Genomic DNA, 21,052 nt, shown 5'->3' with positions numbered 1-21,052 from the left:
ATCCAGGAAAACTGAATAAGGTGGGTTAGGAAATCCACCCAGACTTTCAAAATTAAAATCTGTCCATTTTAACTTAATTTCTCCCTTAAAAAGTATTATTTTCTTGTTATAGGCAGATTCAAGTTGAACAAAACAAAAGGTACTATTTTCTAATGTATTTTCCGAACAATGAATTCAGAGGATATGCCAGAGAAGCATTAATCAATTCCATACTATTTTCATGCCAGTCTCCCATTTGCATAAACAATGGGGGCACACAGTGGTCCACAGGGTCCCATGGGATTCACTGAAAAGCAGCTCATTAATACAGTAAGGAGTGGAGAAGTCCTACCTGAATGGGTTCTCATGTGCCTTTTCAGCTTGTATGTGTCCCTGCTGGCATAACTGCACAAACTGCACTGAAATGGACGCTCTCCAGTATGAGAGCGAATGTGACGTTTTAATTTGCTGACCTGAAATATGAAAACAAAACTTTAACTTCTGTTAACACAGACTGTAACATGAGCACTGTAGGTTAGGCACAAAAGCTTAGCTTTGGGGCACTGAAATTCAGAATACAGAAAAAGTCTAAAAGATAACCTTCTCTCTTCATTATTTGTAAACTTTGCTTCTCGAATCCTTATCATTATCTAAGAGAAGTGGGTAAATGAATACGGGTGTAGATGAGTCAAGATTGGTCATTACTTGGGAAGCCAAGGTGGGCGGATCATCTGAGGTCAGGAGTTCAAGACCAGCCTGGCCAACATGCTGAGACCCCCTATCTACTAAAAATACAAAAATTAGCCAGGCATGGTGGCACACACCTACTCGGAAGACTGAGGCTGGAGAATCTCTTGAACCCAGAAGGTGGAGGTCCCAGTGACCCAAGATCATGCCATTGCACTCCAACCTGGGCAACAAGAGCGAAACTGTCTCAAAAAAAAGATTGCATGTGACTAGTAACTGTTTAAGCTGGGTGGTAGGCACATGAGGATGTATTACAATCTTTACTTCTACATGTTTGAAATTTTCCGTAATAGTTTAAAACTAATCCATGCCTATTTACAGATCAATTTGTTCCAAATCCTGAGTTACTGAATACATGTTTTAATTCCACTCATCCTCTTTTCCTATCATTAGGGTTTCCTAGACAGGCCAGGCTCGAAGGGCCTCTCATCTATCATCCTCCCATTATCCATCCTTTAGTCCCCTGCAGGATACCTTATACTAAAACAGTGACTTTCAAACTTGATTCTACGAAGTGCTTTGAGGGCAGGGTGCGGTGGCTCACACCTGTAATCCCAGCACTTTGGCAGGCCAAGGCGTGTGCAGATCACTTGAGGTCAGGAGTTCGAGACCAGCCTGGGCAACATGGCAAAACCCTGTCTCTACAAAAAATACAAAAATTAGATGGGTGTGGTGGTACATGCCTGTAGTCCCAGCTACATGAGGAGCAGCTAAAGTGGGAGGATCACCTGATCCCAGTAGTTTAAGGCTACACTGAGCCATGATCACACCACTGCACTCCAGCCTGGGCAACAGAGTGAGAGACCCTGTCCCCCACGCACCCCCTGCCCCAAAAAGCGCTTTGAACATTCACTAATGTTTCAATGTTTGTTTTGAAAAATTTAAAAAGTTTCCCAATTTTAAGGAAAAAACAAACAAACAAAAACAAGCACTGCACTCTTAAGTGTTGTTGGTTTCTCTTTTGAGATGAAATCTCGCTCTGTTGCCCAGGCTGGAGTGCAGTGTCACGATTGTGGGTCACTACAACCTCCACCTCCCAGAGTCAAGCAATTCTCCTGGCTTGGCCTCCCAAGTAGCTGAGACTACAGGCGCACACCACCACGCCTGGCTAACTTTTGTATCTTTAGTAGAGATGGGGTTTCACCATGTTGGTCAGGCTGGTCTTGAACTCCTGATCTCAGGTGACCAACCCGCCTTGGTTTCCCAAAGTGCTGGGATTATAGGGGTGAGCTACCATGCCCGGCCCCAGTTATAAGTGTTACACACCAAGTTTCCAACACATAAGTCGATAACTATCCTAATAGCATTACTAACTCTCTTCCTTCAAGATTTCCCTATTTAACCTGTTAACTCGTATGTACCAGAACCCACTCTGTTCCAATGAGCTATCTATTCCTGCTGCAATATCGCACTGGTTTCATTTACTATAGTTTTACAAAATCCAATTACATAAGCCCCTCATTCTATTTTCAAATTTATCTTAGCCATTCACATTTATTCTTCCAGCTGAAAGTTAGAATTAACTTGTAATGTTTCTTCATTTATTCATGTCCTTTGGAAAAGCTTGAGGTTTTCTTCACGTAGATTTCATAGATATTGTTGTTGTTGTTTTTGAGACAGAGTCTCGCTCTGTCGCCCAGGCTGGAGGTCAGTGGCATGACCTCGGCTCACTGCAAGCTCCGCCTCCTGGGTTCACCCCATTCTCCTGCCTCAGCCTCCTGAGTAGCTGGGACTACAGGTGACCGCCACCACGCCCAGCTAATTTTTTGTATTTTGTTTGTGTTAGCCAGGATGGTCTCGATCTCCTGACCTAGTGATCTGCCCGCCTCGGCCTCCCAAAGTGCTGGGATTACAGGCGTGAGCCATCATGCCCAGCCAGATATTGTTTTTTGTTGTTCAGTTTATCCCTAAGTTATTTTATTGCTATTAGAATCCATTTTACACCTTCCTATCACTATAGAAGTTACTGATTTCTGTATGCTTATCTTATATCTGGTCAGTGAACTGAACTCTTCCCGCTCTAAGTTTTTGTTTTGATACTCTTAGATTTTCTCTGTAAGCAAATCTCTCTGCAAGAAATAACAGTTTTATCTTTCCATTAATAATTCATTTCTTACTTTATTCTATTAGCTAGGATTTCCAGTACAACGTTGAAACAGTAACATTAAGAATGAATATCTTGTCACATTCCAGAATTTAGTGGAAATACTTTCAATGTTTCAGAATTAATTAGGATAAGTTTATTATACATTTCTGGTATATATATGCTTTTTTTTTTTTTTTTTTGAGGTAGTCTCACTCGTCACCCAGGCTGGAGTACAGTGGAGTGATCCTGCCTCAATGCAACTTACACCTCCCAGGTTCAAATGATTCTCCTGCCTCAGCCTCCCGAGTAGCTGAGACTACAGGCGCGTGCCACCGTGCCCAGCTAATTTCTGTATTTTTAGTAGAGATGGGCTTTCACCATGTTGGCCGGGCTGGTCAACTCCTGACCTCAGGTGATCTGCCCACCTCAACCTCCCAAAGTACTGGGATTACAGGCATTGAGCCACTGCGCCCAGCCTAAACACATTAAAGAAATTTTCTCCTATACTTAACTTGCTAGGACATTAAACAGTAATTAACAATTACTGAATTTTAGCGCCCCCTCCCATCTACAGAAATAATATAGTTTTTCTTCAATCCTTCAATGTAATATATATCAGTAATTTCCCAATGATAAACTATCATTGTGTTTCAGATATATTCAGTATCACTTATTTTTTAGAACGTATTACTAAATTAGGTTGGCTCACTGGCTAATAATTTCATTTAAAATTTTTGTTTTTCTGAGGATAAGTTTTCTTTTTGGTAGTTTTCTGACCCAGTTTTGGTAACAGTGTAGCTTCAAATAATAAAACTGATAAACCTAGCTTTTTTTTTTTTTTTGAGATGGAGTCTTGCTCTGTTGCCCAGGCTGGAGTACAGTGACGTGATTTTGGCTCACTGCAAGCTCCACCTCCCGGGTTCACACCATTCTCCTGCCTCAGCCTCCCAAGTAGCTGGGACTACAGGCACCCGCCACCATGCCCGGCGAATTTTTTGTATTTTTAGTCGAGACGGGGTTTCACCGTGTTAGCCAGGATGGTCTCGATCTCCTGACCTTGTGATCTGCCCACCTCAGCCTCCCAAAGTGCTGGGATTACAGGCGTGAGCCACCGCACCCCGCCTAAACCTACCATTTTAAAATGCTCTGGGTACAGTTTTTTTTCTAAGTTTGACAGAATTTGCCTGTACTAACATGTGAAACTGGTACTCTTTTTAAGACAGTTCCGCTCTTGTTGCCCAGGCTGGAGTGCAATGGCGCGATCTCGGCGCACTGCAACCTCCTCCTTCCAGGTTCAAGCGATTCTCCTGCCTCAGCCTCCTGAGTAGCTGGGATTACAGGCATGTGCCACCACACCCAGCTAATATTTATTTATTTAGAGATGGAGTCTCGCTCTGTCGCCCAGGCTGGAGTGCAGAGGCGGGATCTCGGCTCACTGCAAGCTTCGCCTCCCAGATTCACGCCATTCTCCTGCCTCAGCCTCCCGAGTAGCTGGGACTACAGGCACCCGTCACCACGCCCGGCTAATTTTTTGTGTTTTTAGTAGAGATGGGGTTTTACCATTTTAGCCAGGAGGGTCTCGATCTCCTGACGTCATGATCTGCCCGCCTCGGCCTCCCAAAGTGCTGGGATTACAGGCGTGAACCACCGTGCCCAGCCTAAATTTTTTATTTTTTAGGAGAGATGGGGTTTCTCCATGTTAGTTAGGCTGGTCTCAAACTCCCGACCACAGGTGATCCGCCCGCCTTGGCCTCCCAAAGTGCTGGGATTATAGGTGTGAGCCACCACACACGGCCAGATACTGGTACTCTTTTTAACAGGTAAATCTTTCACGCTCATAAGTTTTTTTCGGGGAGGGGTGTTGTGTGGGAGTATTCATAATTTACTAACATTTTTCTTATTATTTTTTTTTGAGACGGAGTCTCACTCTGTCGCCCAGGCTGGAGTGTGGTCGGATCTCGGCTCACTGCAAGCTCCGCCTCCCGGGTTTACGCCATTCTCCTGCCTCAGCCTCCCGAGTAGCTGGGACTACAGGCGCCTGCCACCTCGCCCCGGCTAGTTTTTTTGTATTTTTTTTTTTAGTAGAGACGGGGTTTCACCGTGTTAGCCAGGATGGTCTCGATCTCCTGACCTCGTGATCCGCCCACTTCGGCCTCCCAAAGTGCTGGGATTACAGGCTTGAGCCACCGCGCCCGGTCTCCTTTTTTTTGAGACGGAGTCTTGCTCTGTTGCCCAGGCTGGAGTGCAGTGGTGCAATCTCGGCTCACTGCAAGCTCCGCCTGCCAGGTTCACGCCATTCTCCTGCCTCAGTCTCCCGAGTAGCTGGGACTACAGGCGCCCGCCACCACACCTGGCTAATTTTTTTTGTATTTTTAGTAGAGACGGGGTTTCACTGTGTTAGCCAGGATGGTCTCATCTCCTGACCTTGTGATCCACCCGCCTCAGCCTCCCAAAGTGCTGGGATTACAGGCTTGAGTCACTGCACGCAGCCAATAATTTACTAACATTTTTCTACCTCATCTTAAGTCAGTTTGGGTAGTTACGGCTTTGTACAGAAATACATCATGGCCTGCCTAAGACAGATACCAACAAAAAGCTGAACACTCACTTCTACACTGGCGTAATCGCACATGGAACACTTGAATGGCTTCTCGTGGGTGTGTTTGTAACGACGATGCCGAACCAATTCTCCACTGGTCACAAAGGCCATGTCGCAGTCTGGGCACTTGTGAGGACGAGTACCTAGAGAAAGGATGGAATAACAGGAAGAGCAAGATCAAGGGCACAGTTAATGACCGATATCAATGTGTGGCATAGAACTGCTGTGAGACTGAACCCTAGTCATCCCATCAATTGCAGTAGCTTGTAAGTAGATCCAAAAGTGAGCTCCAAAAACTATGGGAGGGCCTGGATGGATTTATAATACTAACGCCAGGATATTGTAACACATGCCAAACATTTAGTTTCTCTTAATTACCCATCTGAATCTGCTGCCTTTTAACATCATAAAAACCTTCTTATTCCTATTTTGTGAATATCCTGGTCATTATGGATTAAAAGTTAATAGAGACTGGTCTTGGTGGCTCAGGCCTCTAATCCCAGAACTCTGGGAGGCTAAGAGTTTGAGACCAGCCTGGGCAACATGGCAAGATCCCGTCTCTCAAATCTCACTGTATTATGACTATAAATATAGGGCCATTGGGCTGTCCATATTCTGAAACTTTCTTTTAAAAACACAAACATGGCCGGTCGTGGTGGCTCACGCCTGTAATCCCAGCACTTTGGGAGGCCGAGGCGGGCGGATCACGCAGTCAGGAGACTGAGACCATCCTGGCTAACCCAGTGAAACCCCGTCTCTACTAAAAATACAAAAAATTAACCGGGTGTGGTGGCAGGCGCCTGTAGTCCCAGCTACTGGGGAAGCTGAGGCAGGAGAATGGCGTAAACCCAGGAGGCGGAGCTTGCAGTGAGCCGAGATCGCGCCACTGCACTCCAGCCTGGGCGACAGAGCGAACTCTGTCTCAAAAAAAAAACAAAAACAAAAACAAAAAACCACAAGCATATAGCTTGTTTTCTATATTTGTCTCTCTTGATAAGGAATTTCACAGGCTTATCACAGGCTTTACATAGTATTGCCTTTTATGTGATTTAAACAAATGATTTTCAAGCACCCTTGTCTAATATGCTGTGATCATTCTGAATGTCAATTCATCCAATATAAAACATTCATAAATAATATACTCTCTACATTTCTTGTCTTTCACTGAAGGAATCCTAGAGACAAAACTGATAGCACAATGCAATGCCAGTTTCACAGACTAGTGACCATCTGTAATTGTGGGCAGCAGCTAAGGGGTGACAGCAAGGTAATACCAAACACTAAAACCAAAAGAAGGCTGCCTTTGAGAATACAATTAGGAAGAGCCACAATGTAATGAATAGAACCAGCCATCTGCAGAAATGATTCTCTTAGAGAATGAAGAGAATGGTGGAGAGGAAGAGTGACTGGAATATAATAAAAAGTAAGTAATTCCAAGGAATGTTCATTTGTTCATTCAATTTGATTCTTTAGAACCACCATGGATCTAACGGTAAAGCACAGACTTCTTCCTGTGAAAAGTGTAGAGTATGGTGTATGGATGAGAAGTAAAACAATTAACAAGAGAAGAAAAGTGACATCCAATTTTCTTTTCCTTGTTTTTGAGCCAGGGTCTTCCTCTGTTGCCCAGCAGGAGTGCAGTGATAGGATCAAGGCTCACTGTAGCCTTGACTTCCCAGGCTCAAGTGATCCTCCTACTTCAGCCTCTCCAGTAGCTGAGACTACAGGCTTGCACCACCATGCCTGGCTAATTTTTTCTATTTTGTAGAGATGGAGTCTTGCCACGTTGCCCAGGCTTGTCTCAAACTCCTGGGCTCAAGCAATCCTCCAGCCTCGGTCTCACAAATTGCTGAGATTACAGGTGTGAGCCACCATGCCTGGTCTTCTTTTAGAAAAAAGTAAGCTAAAAAATAAATGCTGGTGTTTACCTAGTACTATCCAGGGGAGAAAGAGGCCTGCCCCTGGCAGACATAAGCATGGCAATTAGCAAAGAAGTGGACACTGCTGTAGAGCAGGGATTTCCATTAGGCTGCGCCACATGACCACCTACATTCCTTCACTCAAGGCCCATCCTCTTTTTTTCTTTTTGTGAGATGGAGTCTCTTGCTCTGTCGCCTCGGTTGTAGTGCAGTAGCACGATTTTGGCTCACTGCAACCTCTACCTTCCAGGTTGAAGCAATTCTCTTGCCTCAGCCTCCTCAGTAGCTGGGACTACAGATACGTGCCACCACACCTGGCTTTTTTTTTTTGTATTTTTAGTAGAGACGGGGTTTCACCATGCTGGCCAGGACGGTCTCGATCTCCTGACCTTGTGATCTGCCTGTCTCGGCCTCCCAAAGTGCTGGGATTACAGGCGTAAGCCACCATGCCCGGCTTTTTTTTCTGAGACCGAGTTTTGCTCTTGTTGCCCAGGATGGAGTGCAATGGCACGATCTCAGCTCACTGCAACCTCCACCTCCCAGGTTCAAGCGATTCTCCTGCCTCAGCCTCCTGAGTAGCTAGAATTACAGGCATGTGCCATCATGCCCAGCTAATTTTGTATTTTTAGTAGAGACGGGGTTTCCCCATGTTGGTCAGGCTGGTCTTGAACTCCCGACCTCAGGTGATCCGCCTGCCTTGGCCTCCCAAAGTGCTGGGATTACAGGCATAAGCCACCACACCCAGCCACCTGGCTAATTTTTGTATTTTTAGTCGAGACAGGGTTTACTCCTGACCTCAAGTGATCCACCAGCCTCGGCCTCCCCAGGTGCGGGGATTACAGGTGTGAGCCACCATGCCCAGCCATCAAGGCTCATCCTCACCAAGTTAGCTTTCAACTGCTACAGCATCTTTTTTTTTTTTGAGACAGAGTCTCGCTCTGTCACCTGGGCTGGAGTGCAATGGTGTGATCTCCACTCACTGCAATTTCTGCTTCCTGGATTTAAGCAATTCTCCTGCCTCAGTCTTCCAAGTAGCTGGGACTACAGGCATGCGCCACCACGCCCAGCTAAATTTTTTATATTTTTAGTAGAGACAGGGTTTCGCCATGTTGGCCAGGCTGGTCTTGAACTCCTGACCTCAGGTGATCCACCCACCTCGGCCTCCCAAAGTGCTGGGATTACAGGCAAGAGCTATGGTGCCTGGCCGCTACAGCATCATAACAAAGGCAATGGCGCCCCCTAGAATACAATGCAACTGCATCTGGAACATGAAAAGGTATACTCTTCACCATAAACTGATACTCTTGTGTAGGCACCTGTCTGCTCTTGCGGGTTTTGTTGATATGAATTAGTCCTGCCAAATCTGCTGAGTAACCAGACTGCACCTCTTACTTTCTTTTTTTTTTTTTTTTTTTTGAGACGGAGTCTCGCTCTGTCACCCAGGCTGGAATGCAGTGGCCGGATCTCTGCTCACTGCAAGCTCCGCCTACCGGGTTTACGCCATTCTCCTGCCTCAGCCTCCTGAGTAGCTGGGACTACAGGCGCTCGCCACCTCGCCCGGCTAGTTTTTTTGTACTTTTTTTAGTAGAGACGGGGTTTCACCGTGTTAGCCAGGATGGTCTCGATCTCCTGACCTCGTGATCCGCCCGTCTCGGCCTCCCAAAGTGCTGGGATTACAGGCTTGAGCCACCGCGCCCGGCCTGCACCTCTTACTTTCAAAGCTGAAGACTAGATAGAGAATGCCCACATCAAGGCACACCCATCCTGGGAAGTCCTGTCATGGGGCCATTTATTTATTGATTTTGGTGAGACAGAGTCTTGCTCTGTCACCTAGGTTGGGGTGCAGTGGCACAATCTCGGCTTACTGCAACCTCTATGTCCCGCATTCAAGTGATTCTCCTGCCTCAACCACCCAAGTAGCTAGGTTTACTGGCGTGTGCCACCATACCCAGCTGATTTTTTGTAGTTTTAGTACAGAGGCAGTTTTGCCACGTTGGCCAGGCTGGTCTAGACCTCCTGGCCTCAAGTGATCTACCTCCCATCGGATTTCCAAAGTGCTGGGATTACCCAGTTACTTTTACGTAGTCATATGGCCCATCCTAGTGTCTTCAAAGTATCAAATAAAACATATTATCAAGTGTCTGAGTAGAAATTATAGAGATGTTTAAAAGTCAGTCATATTAGTGAAGAATGTGCCAATGTACAGCATACTGTTTATGATTAACACCCACTTGATCATGGTCATCTGACAACCAGCACAAACAAATCTAAAACAAGAGTTGTCATTAGAAATTTTTAGAAGCCTGAAAAACAAAAACAAGAGTTGTCATATGAAATGAAGTACAGAATATGGACAGAAGAAAGTTATTCTGCATGAAAAACCATGTGAGAAGACTTGCAACTAAGTTCCTACACTGGAATAACAAACAGCCCAGGAGAGCTTAAAGAGAGGTTTAGTGCATACAGTCCCTCTACTTTAGACCTCATGGAACCTGGCCATAGCCAACATGAAGCTAATATCAGAATATCTGAACACTAAAGTAAGTAGGGTGCTCAAATAAATGTTTGAATTATCAAGAACGGTGCCTTAACTTTTCCATTCTGAAATTATGAATTACTTATCCTGAAACAACCAGAAACAAAAAATGGTATGGTGTGTTTGAGAGACAGAGTCTCACTGTCACCCAGGCTGGAGTGCAGTAGCGCTATCTCAGCTCACTGCAACATCTGCCTCCCAGGTTTCAAGCGATTCTCCTGCCTGAGCCTCCTGAGTAGCTGGGATTACAGGCACCCGCCACCACACCTAGCTAATTTATGTATTGCTAGTAGAGATGGATGGGGTTTTGTCATGTTGGCCAGGCTGGTCTCCAACTTCTAATCTCAAGTGATCTGCCCACCTCAGCCTCCCAAAGTCCTAGGATTACAGGCATGAGTCACTCTGCCCAGCCTTTTTTTGTTTTTTGTTTTTTGTTTTTTTTTTGTAAATAAAGGTAAGATTTCACTTCCATTTGTTGTTTTTTTTTTTTTTTGGATGGAGACTCACAGTCGCCCAGGCTGGAGTGCAGTGGCGGGATATCTCGGCTCACTGCAAGCTCCACCTCCCGGGTTCATGCCATTCTCCTGCCTCAGCCTCCCGAGTAGCTGGGACTACAGGCACCCGCCACCACACCCAGCTAATTTTTTGTATTTTTAGTAGAGGCGGGGTTTCACTGGGATTTCACTTCTATTTCTAATGTTCTTCCTCAGAGTACCAGGCATCTATTGCCAGAGACTTTTTTTTTTTTTTTTAAGAGACAGGGTGTTGTTATTTTTCATTAAATTTTCTTTACATTTGTCTATAATAACTAAATCCAAGTGCTTACAATAAAATCATGATTACAAAAAGGGCATCATAAGAAATAATAAAAACTTCCTTTAAATTCCCACTGGAGTGAGCTTGAATGAATATTAAAAAGCCAAGTCTGAGCATTTGCTGTTGTAGCCCCCAACATTCTTATCCAGCACCTGTGTGTGTGTTAAGGTGATTCCTCAGGAGGGTGACTGTTCTGAATGCCCTGCCACAGAGATGGCACTTGTGTGGTCTCTCATCAGTGTGGCTTTTCATGTGACGATCCAAATTTGAACGCCGTGGACACGTGTAACTGCAAAGCTCACACTGGAATGTCTTCTTTACACCTATGTGCAAAATAAAACACTTGCTGCAGAGTTTCAAAGTGTTAAGATTAATCCTAATCTTAAATTTCTACAAATATATTTTATTAGCTTTTAATAACAAAACCCAATATAAGTCATAATTATATCATTGATACATTTACTTCTTCTTTGGGATTAAAAACAGAGCATTTGATCTGTAAAAAAACTTACTTTAGACTGGTTTTAAAGAACTGTACCCACATAATGACCTTTTACAAATACGGTTAATATAAAACAACTTGCATAGGCACTGTGTTGTGTGCTTATCCCAAAATGGTTTTATGAAACCACTATGGATAAACTTGTTTTACCTTTCTTTTTAATTTTTGTTGGCTTTGGAGGCTTCATATTACCAACCACTTTCTCTGCATTAACCTCTGATAGCAGACCCTCCTGCTGTTCTTCCTCAAAATCGTAGACAGACACATCTACATCTTTGCCCTCCTCTGTATAACGCAGTTTGCTCTTTTTGGTTTTCTTTGTTTTTTTGGCTGGTGGCTGATAGTCTGGGTCTTTTTGCCAACTAGGATCTTCCTGGGGTGGAAGTTCCCCTTGTTCTAGTGTCTCCACCTCTCCATTGGCCCCCACTTTAACCACCTGAAACCCTTCAGGCAAGGGTAGGGTGTGGCATATCATGGGTTCACTTTCCGCAAGGCCCTCTTTAGACACTTCATTCTCATAAGCCCCCTGAAGTTCTTCTACGGAAGTGGTAGCAACAGGTACAGTCACAGGAACAGGTACTTGAACAAGCTGAAGCTCTCCTATGTTTATGGGCTGTTCCTCCATATTTACAACTTGTAAAGTTATAATCTGGGTATCGTCCACAGCAGCCTCTGCTTCTGGAGCCACTGTGCCCTCCATTACTTCAGTCTTCATCTGAAGAAGGGTGGGGTCCAGCTGTTCCATCATTACCATCTGTACACTGCTGTTGACATCCTGGACCACCTCACCCCCATCCGTCTGGTTCTGGGGTAAGTGGCAGGCATCTTCTTCCTGGCCCCCTTCCCGGCGTCTCTGGTAAGTCTTTCTCTCCTTTCCTTTAATAAAAGTTTCGGACTCCTCCACAATGGCTTCGACCGCCTCACCTTCCATTTCCCCTGCCTTTATTAAGGGAGAACACAGATTGTTATTTAAAGCAAAGCAGCCTAAATAAAAACATACATTTTAAAACATAAAGACCCTGTGGTGAATGAATTAGGCATCAATGGTTGTTAATATTAAAAAAAGACACAACAGACATTATGTGCCTCTTGATGAAAGAAAAAACCACACCTATAATGCAATCTTATCAAACCCAAAAACTCCGAAACCAATCAAGTCTCTAGATCAAACCCAATTAACAGGAAATTGGTGACTGAAGATGTTAAATTACACTACAGGGATTAAATCAGTGAAATCCATACTGAGGGAAACACTGCAAGATTATACTCAGGTTCTTCTGCAAATAGATAACCAGAAGAATAAAGAGAAGACTGAAGGGAGAACCAGTAGATCAGTGGTGCTCAGCCTGGGGTGACTCTGCCTCTAGGAACATTTGGCTAAGACATTTTTGGTTGTCACTACTGGGCTGGGATGTGCTACTGGTATCTAGTGGGTGGAAGCTAGAGATGCTATTAAACATCCTCCAAGGCACAGGTCAGTCCTCCACCACAAAGAATTATCAGGCCCAAGATGTCAAGAGCACTGAGGTTGAGAAACTCTGATATAAAGAGTCTTAAGAGACCAGTAATCAATCACAATGCGTGACTCTTCTTTGGATCCTGATTCAAACCAATAAATGATGAAAAAGATGTGACACAGGCCGGGCGCGGTGGCTCACGCCTGTAATCCCAGCACTTTGGGAGGCCGAGGCGGGTGGATCATGAGGTCAGGAGATCAAGACCATCCTGGCTAACATGGTGAAACCCCGCCTCTACTAAAAATACAAAAAGTTAGCCAAGCATGATGGCAGGCGCCTGTAGTCCCAGCTACTCGGGAGGCTGAGGCAGGAGAATGGCGTGAAACCAGGGGCAGAGCTTGCAGTGAGCAGAGATCCCGCCACTGCACTCCAGCCTGGGCAACAGAGCGAGACTCTGTCTCAAAAAAAAAAAAAGAAAAAGATGTGCACAAGACAATTAGAAATTTCAACTCTGGATATCTGATGATATTAAAGAATTACTAACAAAACTAATTTAAATCTTACATATGTAGTGGGGAAGACATTGGTCAAAGGACATAAAATTTCAGTTAGTGGGAATAAGTTCAAGAGATCTATTGTACAACATGACTATTATACTTAATAATGTACACCTGAAAATAACTGAGAGCAGATTTTTAAGTGTTCTCATCACAAAAAATGACAAGGATGTGAGATGATGCATATATGAATTAGCTTAATTTTCTGCAATGATGGGGTCTTGCCATGTTTCCAGACTGGCCTTGAACTGGGCTCAAGCAATCCTCCCACCTAAGCCTCCCAAAATGCTGGGATTATACGTGTGAGCGAGTCACTCTGCCCGGGCCTGCCAATGTTTTGTAAAAAGCTTTATTGAGGTAGCTATATTAAGGGCATCATGGCTCACGCCTATAATCCCAGGACTTTGGGAGGCCAAGGTGAGCAGATCACCTGAGGTCAGGAGTTCAAGACCAGCCTGACCAACATGAAGAAACCCCATCCTTACTAAAAATACAAAATTAGCCGGGTTTGGTGGCACATACCTGTAATCCTGGCTACTTGGGAGGCTGAGGCAGGAGAATCGCTTGAACCCGGGAGGTGGAGGTTGCAGTGAGCTGAGATTGCGTCACTGTACTGCAGCCTGGGTAACAAGCGAAACTCCGTCTCAAAAAAAAAAAAAAAAAAAAAAAAAAAAAAAAAAAAAAAAAAAAAAAAAAAAAAAAAAAAAAAAAAGCACTAAACATACCTCCAAAATTTCCTTGTATTTTTGTTTTTGGTGATAACATTTATCATGAGATCCATCCTCAACATAATTCAAAGTGCATAATACCATATGATTAATATAGGAACTACGTTGTGCAGCAGATCTCTAGAACTTATTCATCTTGCATAACTGAAATTTTATACCCACTGAACAGCAATTCCCCATTTTCCCCACCCTGTCAAAGTTTTTTGACCTTGTTTTTTGAAGCTAAACTCAGAACTTAGATCCAGACTGCAATGGCCCTGTTTGTAGACACCACACAAAACTGCCCATGTCATACCATCAACTTGACATTCACTTCTCTCCCAACAATGAATCATGAATTCCCTGAGGATAAGATCCACATCTAACAAGTGGGGCTTTTTTTTTTTTTTTTTTCTGAGATGGAGTCTTACTGTGTTGCCCAGGCTGGAGTGCAGTGGTGAGATCTCTGCTCACTGCAAGCTCCGCCTCCCGGGTTCACGCCATTCTCCTGCCTCAGCCTTCTGAGTAGCTGGGACTACAGATGCCTGCCACCACGCCTGGCTAATTTTTTGTATTTTTAGTACAGATGGGGTTTCACTGTTAGCCAGGATGCTCTCGATCTCCTGACCTTGTGATCTGCCTGCATAGGCCTCCCAAAGTGCTGGGATTACAGGCGTGAGCCACCGGGCCTGGCCAACAAGTGGTTTTCACTATTTTTGTTTTTGAGACGGAGTCTTGCTCTGTTGCCCAGGCTGGAGTGCAGTGGCGCGATCTCAGTTTACTGCAAGCTCTACCTCCCGGGTTCACGCCATTCTCCTGCATCAGCCTCCCAAGTAGCTGGGACTACAGGCACCCGCCACCACGCCCAGCTAATTTTTTTTGTATTTTTAGTAGAGATGCAGTTTCACCGTGTTAGCCAGGGTGGTCTCGATCTCCTGACCTCGTGATCCACCTGCCTCGGCCTCCCAAAGTGCTGGGATTACAGGCGTGAGCCACTGCGCCCAGCCGATTTTTACTATTTTGGTTTTTTTTTTTTTGAGTCAGTCTCGTACTGTTGCCTGGGCTGGACAATGGCATGATCTCGGCTCACTGCAACCTCCGCCTCCCAGGTTTAAGTGATTCTCCTGCCTCAGCCTCCTGAGTAGCTGGGATTACAGGTGCCCACCACCACACCTGGCTAATTTTTTGTATTTTTAGCAGAGATGGGGTTTCACTATGTTGGCCAGGCTGGTCTCGAACTTCTGACCTTGTGATCTGCCTGCCTCCGCCTCCAAAAGTGCTGGGATTAGAGGTGTGAGCCACCATGCCCGGCCATGATTGTTACTCTTTAGCACTGTGCCCAGGCTGGTAACTACTCAATAAATGCTAACCAAATTGAATACATAATAGAAAGCAGAAAACAAATCGGCCAATTCATAGTTTTTGGCTCTTAAATCTTGTGAATGGGCCGGGCACGGTGGCTCACACCTGTAATCCCAGCACTTTGGGAGGCCAAGGCTGGTGGATCAGTTGAGGCCAGGAGTTCAGAACCAGTCTGGCTAACATGGCAAAACCCCATCTCTACTAAAAATACAAAAATTAGCCAGGCGGCGCAGTGCGCACCTGTAATCCCAGCTACTTCAGAGGCTGAGGCACGAGATAGAGCTTCAACCCTGGAGGTGGCGGTTGCAGTGAGCTGAGAACGTGCCCCTGCACTCCAGCCTGGGTGACAGAGCGAAACTTGGTCTCAGAAACAAAAAACAAAAACCTTGTGAATGACATCACCTAAACAAGAGTAAAATAAGGGCCGAGCGTGGTGGCTCATGCCTGTAATCCCAGCATTTTGGGAGGCCAAAGCGGGCAGATCACTTGAAGTCAGGAGATCGAGAGAAGCCTGGCCAACACGGTAAAACCCCATTTCCATTAAAAATACAAAAATTAGCCAGGTGTGGTTGCACACACCTGTAATCCCAGCTACTTGGGAGACTGTGGCAGGAGAATTGCTTGAACTTGGGAGCTGGAGGTTGCAGTGAGCTGTACTCCCTCCACTCAGGGCAACAGCGAGCCTCTGTCTCAAAAAAAAAAAAAAAAAAATTAAAATAATAATAATAATAAATAAAATAAAACAAAATGTGTAGCTGGGTGTGGTGGGGTGTGCCTCTAATCCCAGCTACTTGGAAGGCTGAGTGAGGCAGGAGAATTGCTTGAACCCTGGAGGCGGAGATTGCAATGAGCTGAGTGCCACTGCACTCCAGCCTGGAGCCTGGGCAATAAGAGTGAAAACTGTGTCTCAAAACAACAACAACAACAACAACAACAACATCATTAAAGTGTTTTGTATTTTTGGCCAAGAATACAGTTCAAACGAAGCTTTTGCTACTTCTATTAGAGACACTTTGACACTTTTCTCTAATTCTCTGTCTAGGCACCTTAACATTGTATTGTATCCACGTTAGCAGTCAGAGAAGACTCCTTAAGCCAGGACCACCTGCAAGGCAGTACAAGAACTACAGAGAGACGGGCAAGGCCTGGTCCTACATTCTAGGAGTTACTGTCTAACATAAAGGACGAAATAGGTAGTACAATGGCTCAAGATAATACGAGGCAGGTCTGGAGAAAGATAACATAACCAGGTGTGATAGAAAAATGCTTCATAAACGTGGAATTTGAATGGAACCCTGAAACACGAGCAGGACATTTAAAGGCAGAGTTTGACAGTGGGGGGCAGAGGGTGTATTTTATAGGGGAAGGGTCCGGATTTTTGGGTAAAATAAATACATGTAGGAATTATAAGAAAGAAAAAGAACTGGTTTAAAGCACAGGACAGAGGAGAGGGCTGTAAGACAGGTGAAAGATGTACTGGTTGCCCCATAGTTTGGACAGTCTTGAATAACAAAATACCTCAGATGGCTGGCAAAGGAAAACCACTTACACTTTCTAGGCAGAGAAGTAAAGATTAACTCATTTTACAAAGAACAGGACTTAATTTCCTCAAAAAGTGTGTCTCTATTTTTGCAAAAACTGCTTGATGCACTTACCACCCTTCTGGCTCACAAAGCCCTTCAGGCTCACCTGACCCCATGATAACCTATTCAGATTTATGTCTTGCCCTCTAGCACTTTCCCCTTCAGTCAAGCTGTCTCTTCATCCAGACACAGTTCCCACTGTCATCTCCCTGTTTTCACTCTGTACTTTACGTCTGATCCACTCCTCTCAACACCAGCTCATCTTTGGCACAACAAAGTTTTCTGAGGTTCTTGTGGCCATTACTTTGCTCCAAATGTGTTTCTGATAAAATAAAGACACAGTTTAGCACTTAAAATTTTCTCAAAACGATCTATTTTTAAGGGCAAAAGCCAGGCTTGGAGCAACATACATTTTTGGACAGATTCAGCAAACCCCACCATATGCCTAGAGAAAAACAAGGCTCATGGTAAACTCCCGAGGTTGTTGAGTTGCCAGGTTGGTTTATTCTGCCACTACCTTCTTTCTTTCATTAGTCCCTTGTTCTCAACAACCAAGAGAAAAATACAACATCCAATGCAAAGGCCTCTTACTATGCTGTTCATGACAGTGGGGACAAACATAAAAAAAAGTTACTGCAGAAGGTGGGGATCAAAGAACATTTGTAGAATGCTTTATAATTTGCCTATAAATTAAAAATGAGCAAAGTGCTAGCATTTTTATTATAATATCTCATTTATATCTCTGATCGGAAAAGACTAAGCATGACCTTAACTATATAATTAATTTTATATACTCAGTACTGTTCAGACAGATTACGTTTAGCATAGAAATTCTCTATGCTGGCACTATTCAATAGAAATATAATGCAAGCCACAAACGTAAGCCACATTACCTGCAATTTTAAGTAAAAAAAATTCATATTAAAAAGTAAAAAAAAAAAAAAAAAAAAAAAAATCCAGGTGAAATTAATTTTAGTAATCTATTTTGCTTAACCTGGTAGGTCCAAAATATCAATTCAAGGTTTAATCAATTTAAAAAATTGTTGGCTGGGCGCGGTGGCTCATGCCTGTAAACCCAGCACTTTGGGAAGCCGAGGCAGGTGGATCATGAGGTCAGGAGATCGAGACCATCCTGGCTAACATGGCGAAACCCCGTCTCCACGAAAAATACAAAAATTAGCCGGGCGTGGTGTTGGGCGCCTGTAGTCCCAGCTACTCAGGAGGCTGAGGCAGGAGAATGGTGTGAACCCAGAAGGCGGAGCTTGCAGTGAGCCGAGATCGCACCACTGTATTCCAGCCTGGCGACAGAGTGAGACTCCATCTCAAAAACAAACAACAACAACAAAACCCCAAAACAAACAAACAAAAAATTGTTATATTTGAGACACAGACTTGCTCTGTTGCCCAGACTGGAGTGCAGTGGCAGGACCACAGCTCACTGTAACCTCCAATTCCTGGGCTCCAGTGATCCTTCTGCCTCAGTCAACCGAGGAGCTAGGACTACAGTTCATGCCACCATACTCAACTAATTTCTTTCTTTTTTTTTTGAGATGGGGTTTCCTCTGTTGCCCAGGCTGGAGTGCAACAGAATGGTCACGGCTCACTGCAGCCTTGACTTTCTGGGCTCAGGTGATTTTCCCACCTCAGCCTCCAGCGGGTTCATGCCAAGCATCGGGCTAATTTTTTTGTATTTTTAGTAGAAGTGGGGTTTCACCATGTTGCGCAGACTGGTCTCGAACTCCTGGGCTTGAGTGATCTGCCCGCCTCAGCCTCCCAAAGTGCTAGGATTACAGGAATAAGTCACCATGCCTGGCCTCTAATTTATTTATTTATTTTTTTGAGACAGAGTCTTGCATTGTTGCCAACGCTGGAGTGCAGTGGCACAATCTCGGCTCACTGTAAGTTCTGCCTCCCAGGTTCACGCCATTCTCCTGCCTCAGCCTCCCGGGCAGGTGGGACTACAGGCGCCTGACACCACACCTGGCTAATTTTTTGTACTTTCAGTAGAGACGGGGTTTCACTCTGTTAGCCAGGATGGTCTCGATCTCCTGACCTCGTGCTCTGCCCACCTCGGCCTCCCAAAGTGCTGGGATTACGGGCATAAGCCACCATGCCCGGACTTTTTTTTTTTTTTTTTTAAGAGGGAGTCTTGCTCTGTCGCTCAGGCTGGAGTGCAGGGGTGTGATCTCAGCTCACTGCAAGCTCTGCCTCCCGGGTTCATGCCATTCTCCTGCCTCAGCCTCCTGAATAGCTGAGACTACAGGAACCCACCACCACGCCCACCTAATTTTGTTTTTGTATTTTTAGTAGAGATGGGGTTTCACCATGTTAGGCAGGATGGTCTTGATCTCCTGACCTCATGATCCGCCCGCCTCAGCCTCCCAAAGTGCTGGGATTACAGGTGTGAGCCACCACTCCCAGCCTAATTTTTTTTTTTTTTTAATTTTGTAAAGGTGAGCTCTCACTATGTTGCCCAGGCTGGTCTTCACCTCCCAGTCTCAAGTGATTGTCCCATCTTAGACTACCAAGGTGCTGGGATTACAGGTATATGCCATCATGCCCAGTTATATTTTACATTTACAGCATATCTTAATCTGAACCAGTAAAACTCTAAATTCTCAACAGCAACATGAGGCTAGCGGCTTCTGTACTGGGCAGCACAGCTTTGTACTTGTGTTACTCAAAATATGGTCTGAGGACCAGCAGCACTGGCATAACCTTGGAGCTTCTTAGAAACACAGACCTTCAGGTCCCACCCTTGACCCACAGAATTAGATTTTGCAATTTAACATTATACTATTACTGTTTCCCCATTAAGATTTTTTTTTTTCTTTTTGAGACGAAGTTTCACTCTTGTCGCCTAGGCTGGACTGCAATGGCACAATCTTGGCTCAATGCAACCTCCGACTCCTGGGTTCAAGCGATTCTCCTGCCTCAGCCTCCCAAGTAGCTGGGATTACAGGCATGCGCCACTATGCCTGGCTAGTTTTGTATTTTTATTAGAGACGGGGTTTCTCCATGTTGGTGAGGCTGGTCTCGAACTCCTGACCTCAGGTGATCCGCCTGCCTCAGCCTCCCAAAGTGCTGGGATTAAAGGCATGAGCTACCGTGCCCGGCCCTAAGAAAAAAATTTTTTAAGAGAAGTTTTTCAGTCCCTGAAAAGCCCCAAAAGTTAGTATTCCTGCAAAGGGAATGATAATCCAAATGTCTGGAGCTAGGGAACAGACAAAAATCCAATTTACTTCTGAGTGACATTCTCAGAAAAAGTATCAAAGTACAAAAAATTCAGATGCTGTCAATGTAAATGTGGTGACCCTGCCAGAGTCACCACATAATCCCAGACTATTTAAATATTCTCAGTAATAAAATCGGTGGAGGAAAAACAATCTTTGGGGTCTCCAGGATTCTGTAGCATACAATTCGATGCTACAACTTGAAGATGATGGAAAAAAATTCCATCTTGTCTCTGGTGTTAATCTGAAAACTTAAAATGTTACAGGCTTGTAAACAGGCCTGGCAGGGTGGCTCATGCCTATAATGCCAGCATTTTGGGAGGCCGAGGTGGGCGGATCACCTGAGGTCAGGAGTTCGAGACCAGCCTGACCAACATGGTGAAACCCCATCTCTACTAAAAATACAAAAATTAGCCAGGCGTGGTGGCAGGCGCCGACAGGCCCAGTTATTCAGGAGGCTGAGGCAGGAGAATCGCATGAACCTGGGAGGCGGAGGTTGCACTGAGCCGAGATTAAGCCACTGCATTCCAGCCTGGGCGATAGAGCGAAACTCCACCTCAAAAAAAAAAAAAAAAAAAAATGCTTGTAAACAACCAAGTCCAATCTAAAAGAGGTCACAGATACAGAAGTGGTACAAAAGATACAAATTGAAACCAACTGTGCTTCCAAGTAGCTGAGCTGACAAGAGTATTGTCTTCCTGAAAAAAAAAAAAACACATGGCATAAAGTCCACAAAACAACAGCATCTACTCAGGTCTTAAAGCCATAGCTTCTATTTTTTTTTTTTTTTTGAGACGGAGTCTCGCTCTGTCGCCCCGGCTGGAGTGCAGTGGCCGGATCTCAGCTCACTGCAAGCTCCGCCTCCTGGGTTCACGCCATTCTCCTGCCTCAGCCTCCCGAGTAGCTGGGACTACAGGCACCCGCCACCTCGCCCGGCTAGTTTTTTGTATTTTTTTTAGTAGAGATGGG

The 21,052-nt window shown here is 44.8% G+C and overlaps 3 protein-coding genes and 1 long non-coding RNA gene across 5 annotated transcripts in view; 2 read left to right on the top strand and 2 right to left on the bottom strand.

Annotated features, from left to right (window-relative positions):
- Positions 1–21,052, top strand: part of TPPP3 (tubulin polymerization promoting protein family member 3) — a 268,538-nt gene that overhangs the window by 26,505 nt on the left and 220,981 nt on the right. The window lies entirely within an intron of this gene.
- Positions 1–21,052, top strand: part of ATP6V0D1 (ATPase H+ transporting V0 subunit d1) — a 303,274-nt gene that overhangs the window by 111,266 nt on the left and 170,956 nt on the right. The gene's annotated exons all lie outside the window — the stretch shown is intronic.
- Positions 1–21,052, bottom strand: part of CTCF (CCCTC-binding factor) — an 81,663-nt gene that overhangs the window by 19,416 nt on the left and 41,195 nt on the right. For both annotated transcript variants that reach the window (XM_050773260.1, XM_050773261.1), the window contains exons 3-6: positions 11,335–12,124; positions 10,835–11,005; positions 5,421–5,554; positions 332–452 (exon numbers count right to left, since the gene is read on the bottom strand). In XM_050773260.1, coding sequence (XP_050629217.1) covers positions 332–452; positions 5,421–5,554; positions 10,835–11,005; positions 11,335–12,115 — 1,207 coding nt within the window. In that variant the 5' untranslated portion in view covers positions 12,116–12,124. The remainder of the gene's footprint in view (positions 1–331; positions 453–5,420; positions 5,555–10,834; positions 11,006–11,334; positions 12,125–21,052) is intronic.
- LOC126944039 (uncharacterized) lies at positions 8,088–10,828 on the bottom strand. Its single transcript, XR_007721938.1, has 2 exons — positions 9,037–10,828; positions 8,088–8,715 (listed from the first exon to the last, which is right to left on the bottom strand). It is a non-coding gene; the product is annotated as an uncharacterized LOC126944039 (long non-coding RNA).

The sequence above is a fragment of the Macaca thibetana genome, chromosome 20 (genome assembly GCF_024542745.1).
Source record: "Macaca thibetana thibetana isolate TM-01 chromosome 20, ASM2454274v1, whole genome shotgun sequence".
Taxonomy (NCBI): domain Eukaryota; kingdom Metazoa; phylum Chordata; class Mammalia; order Primates; family Cercopithecidae; genus Macaca; species Macaca thibetana.
This window is presented reverse-complemented; position numbering and strand designations above follow the sequence as displayed.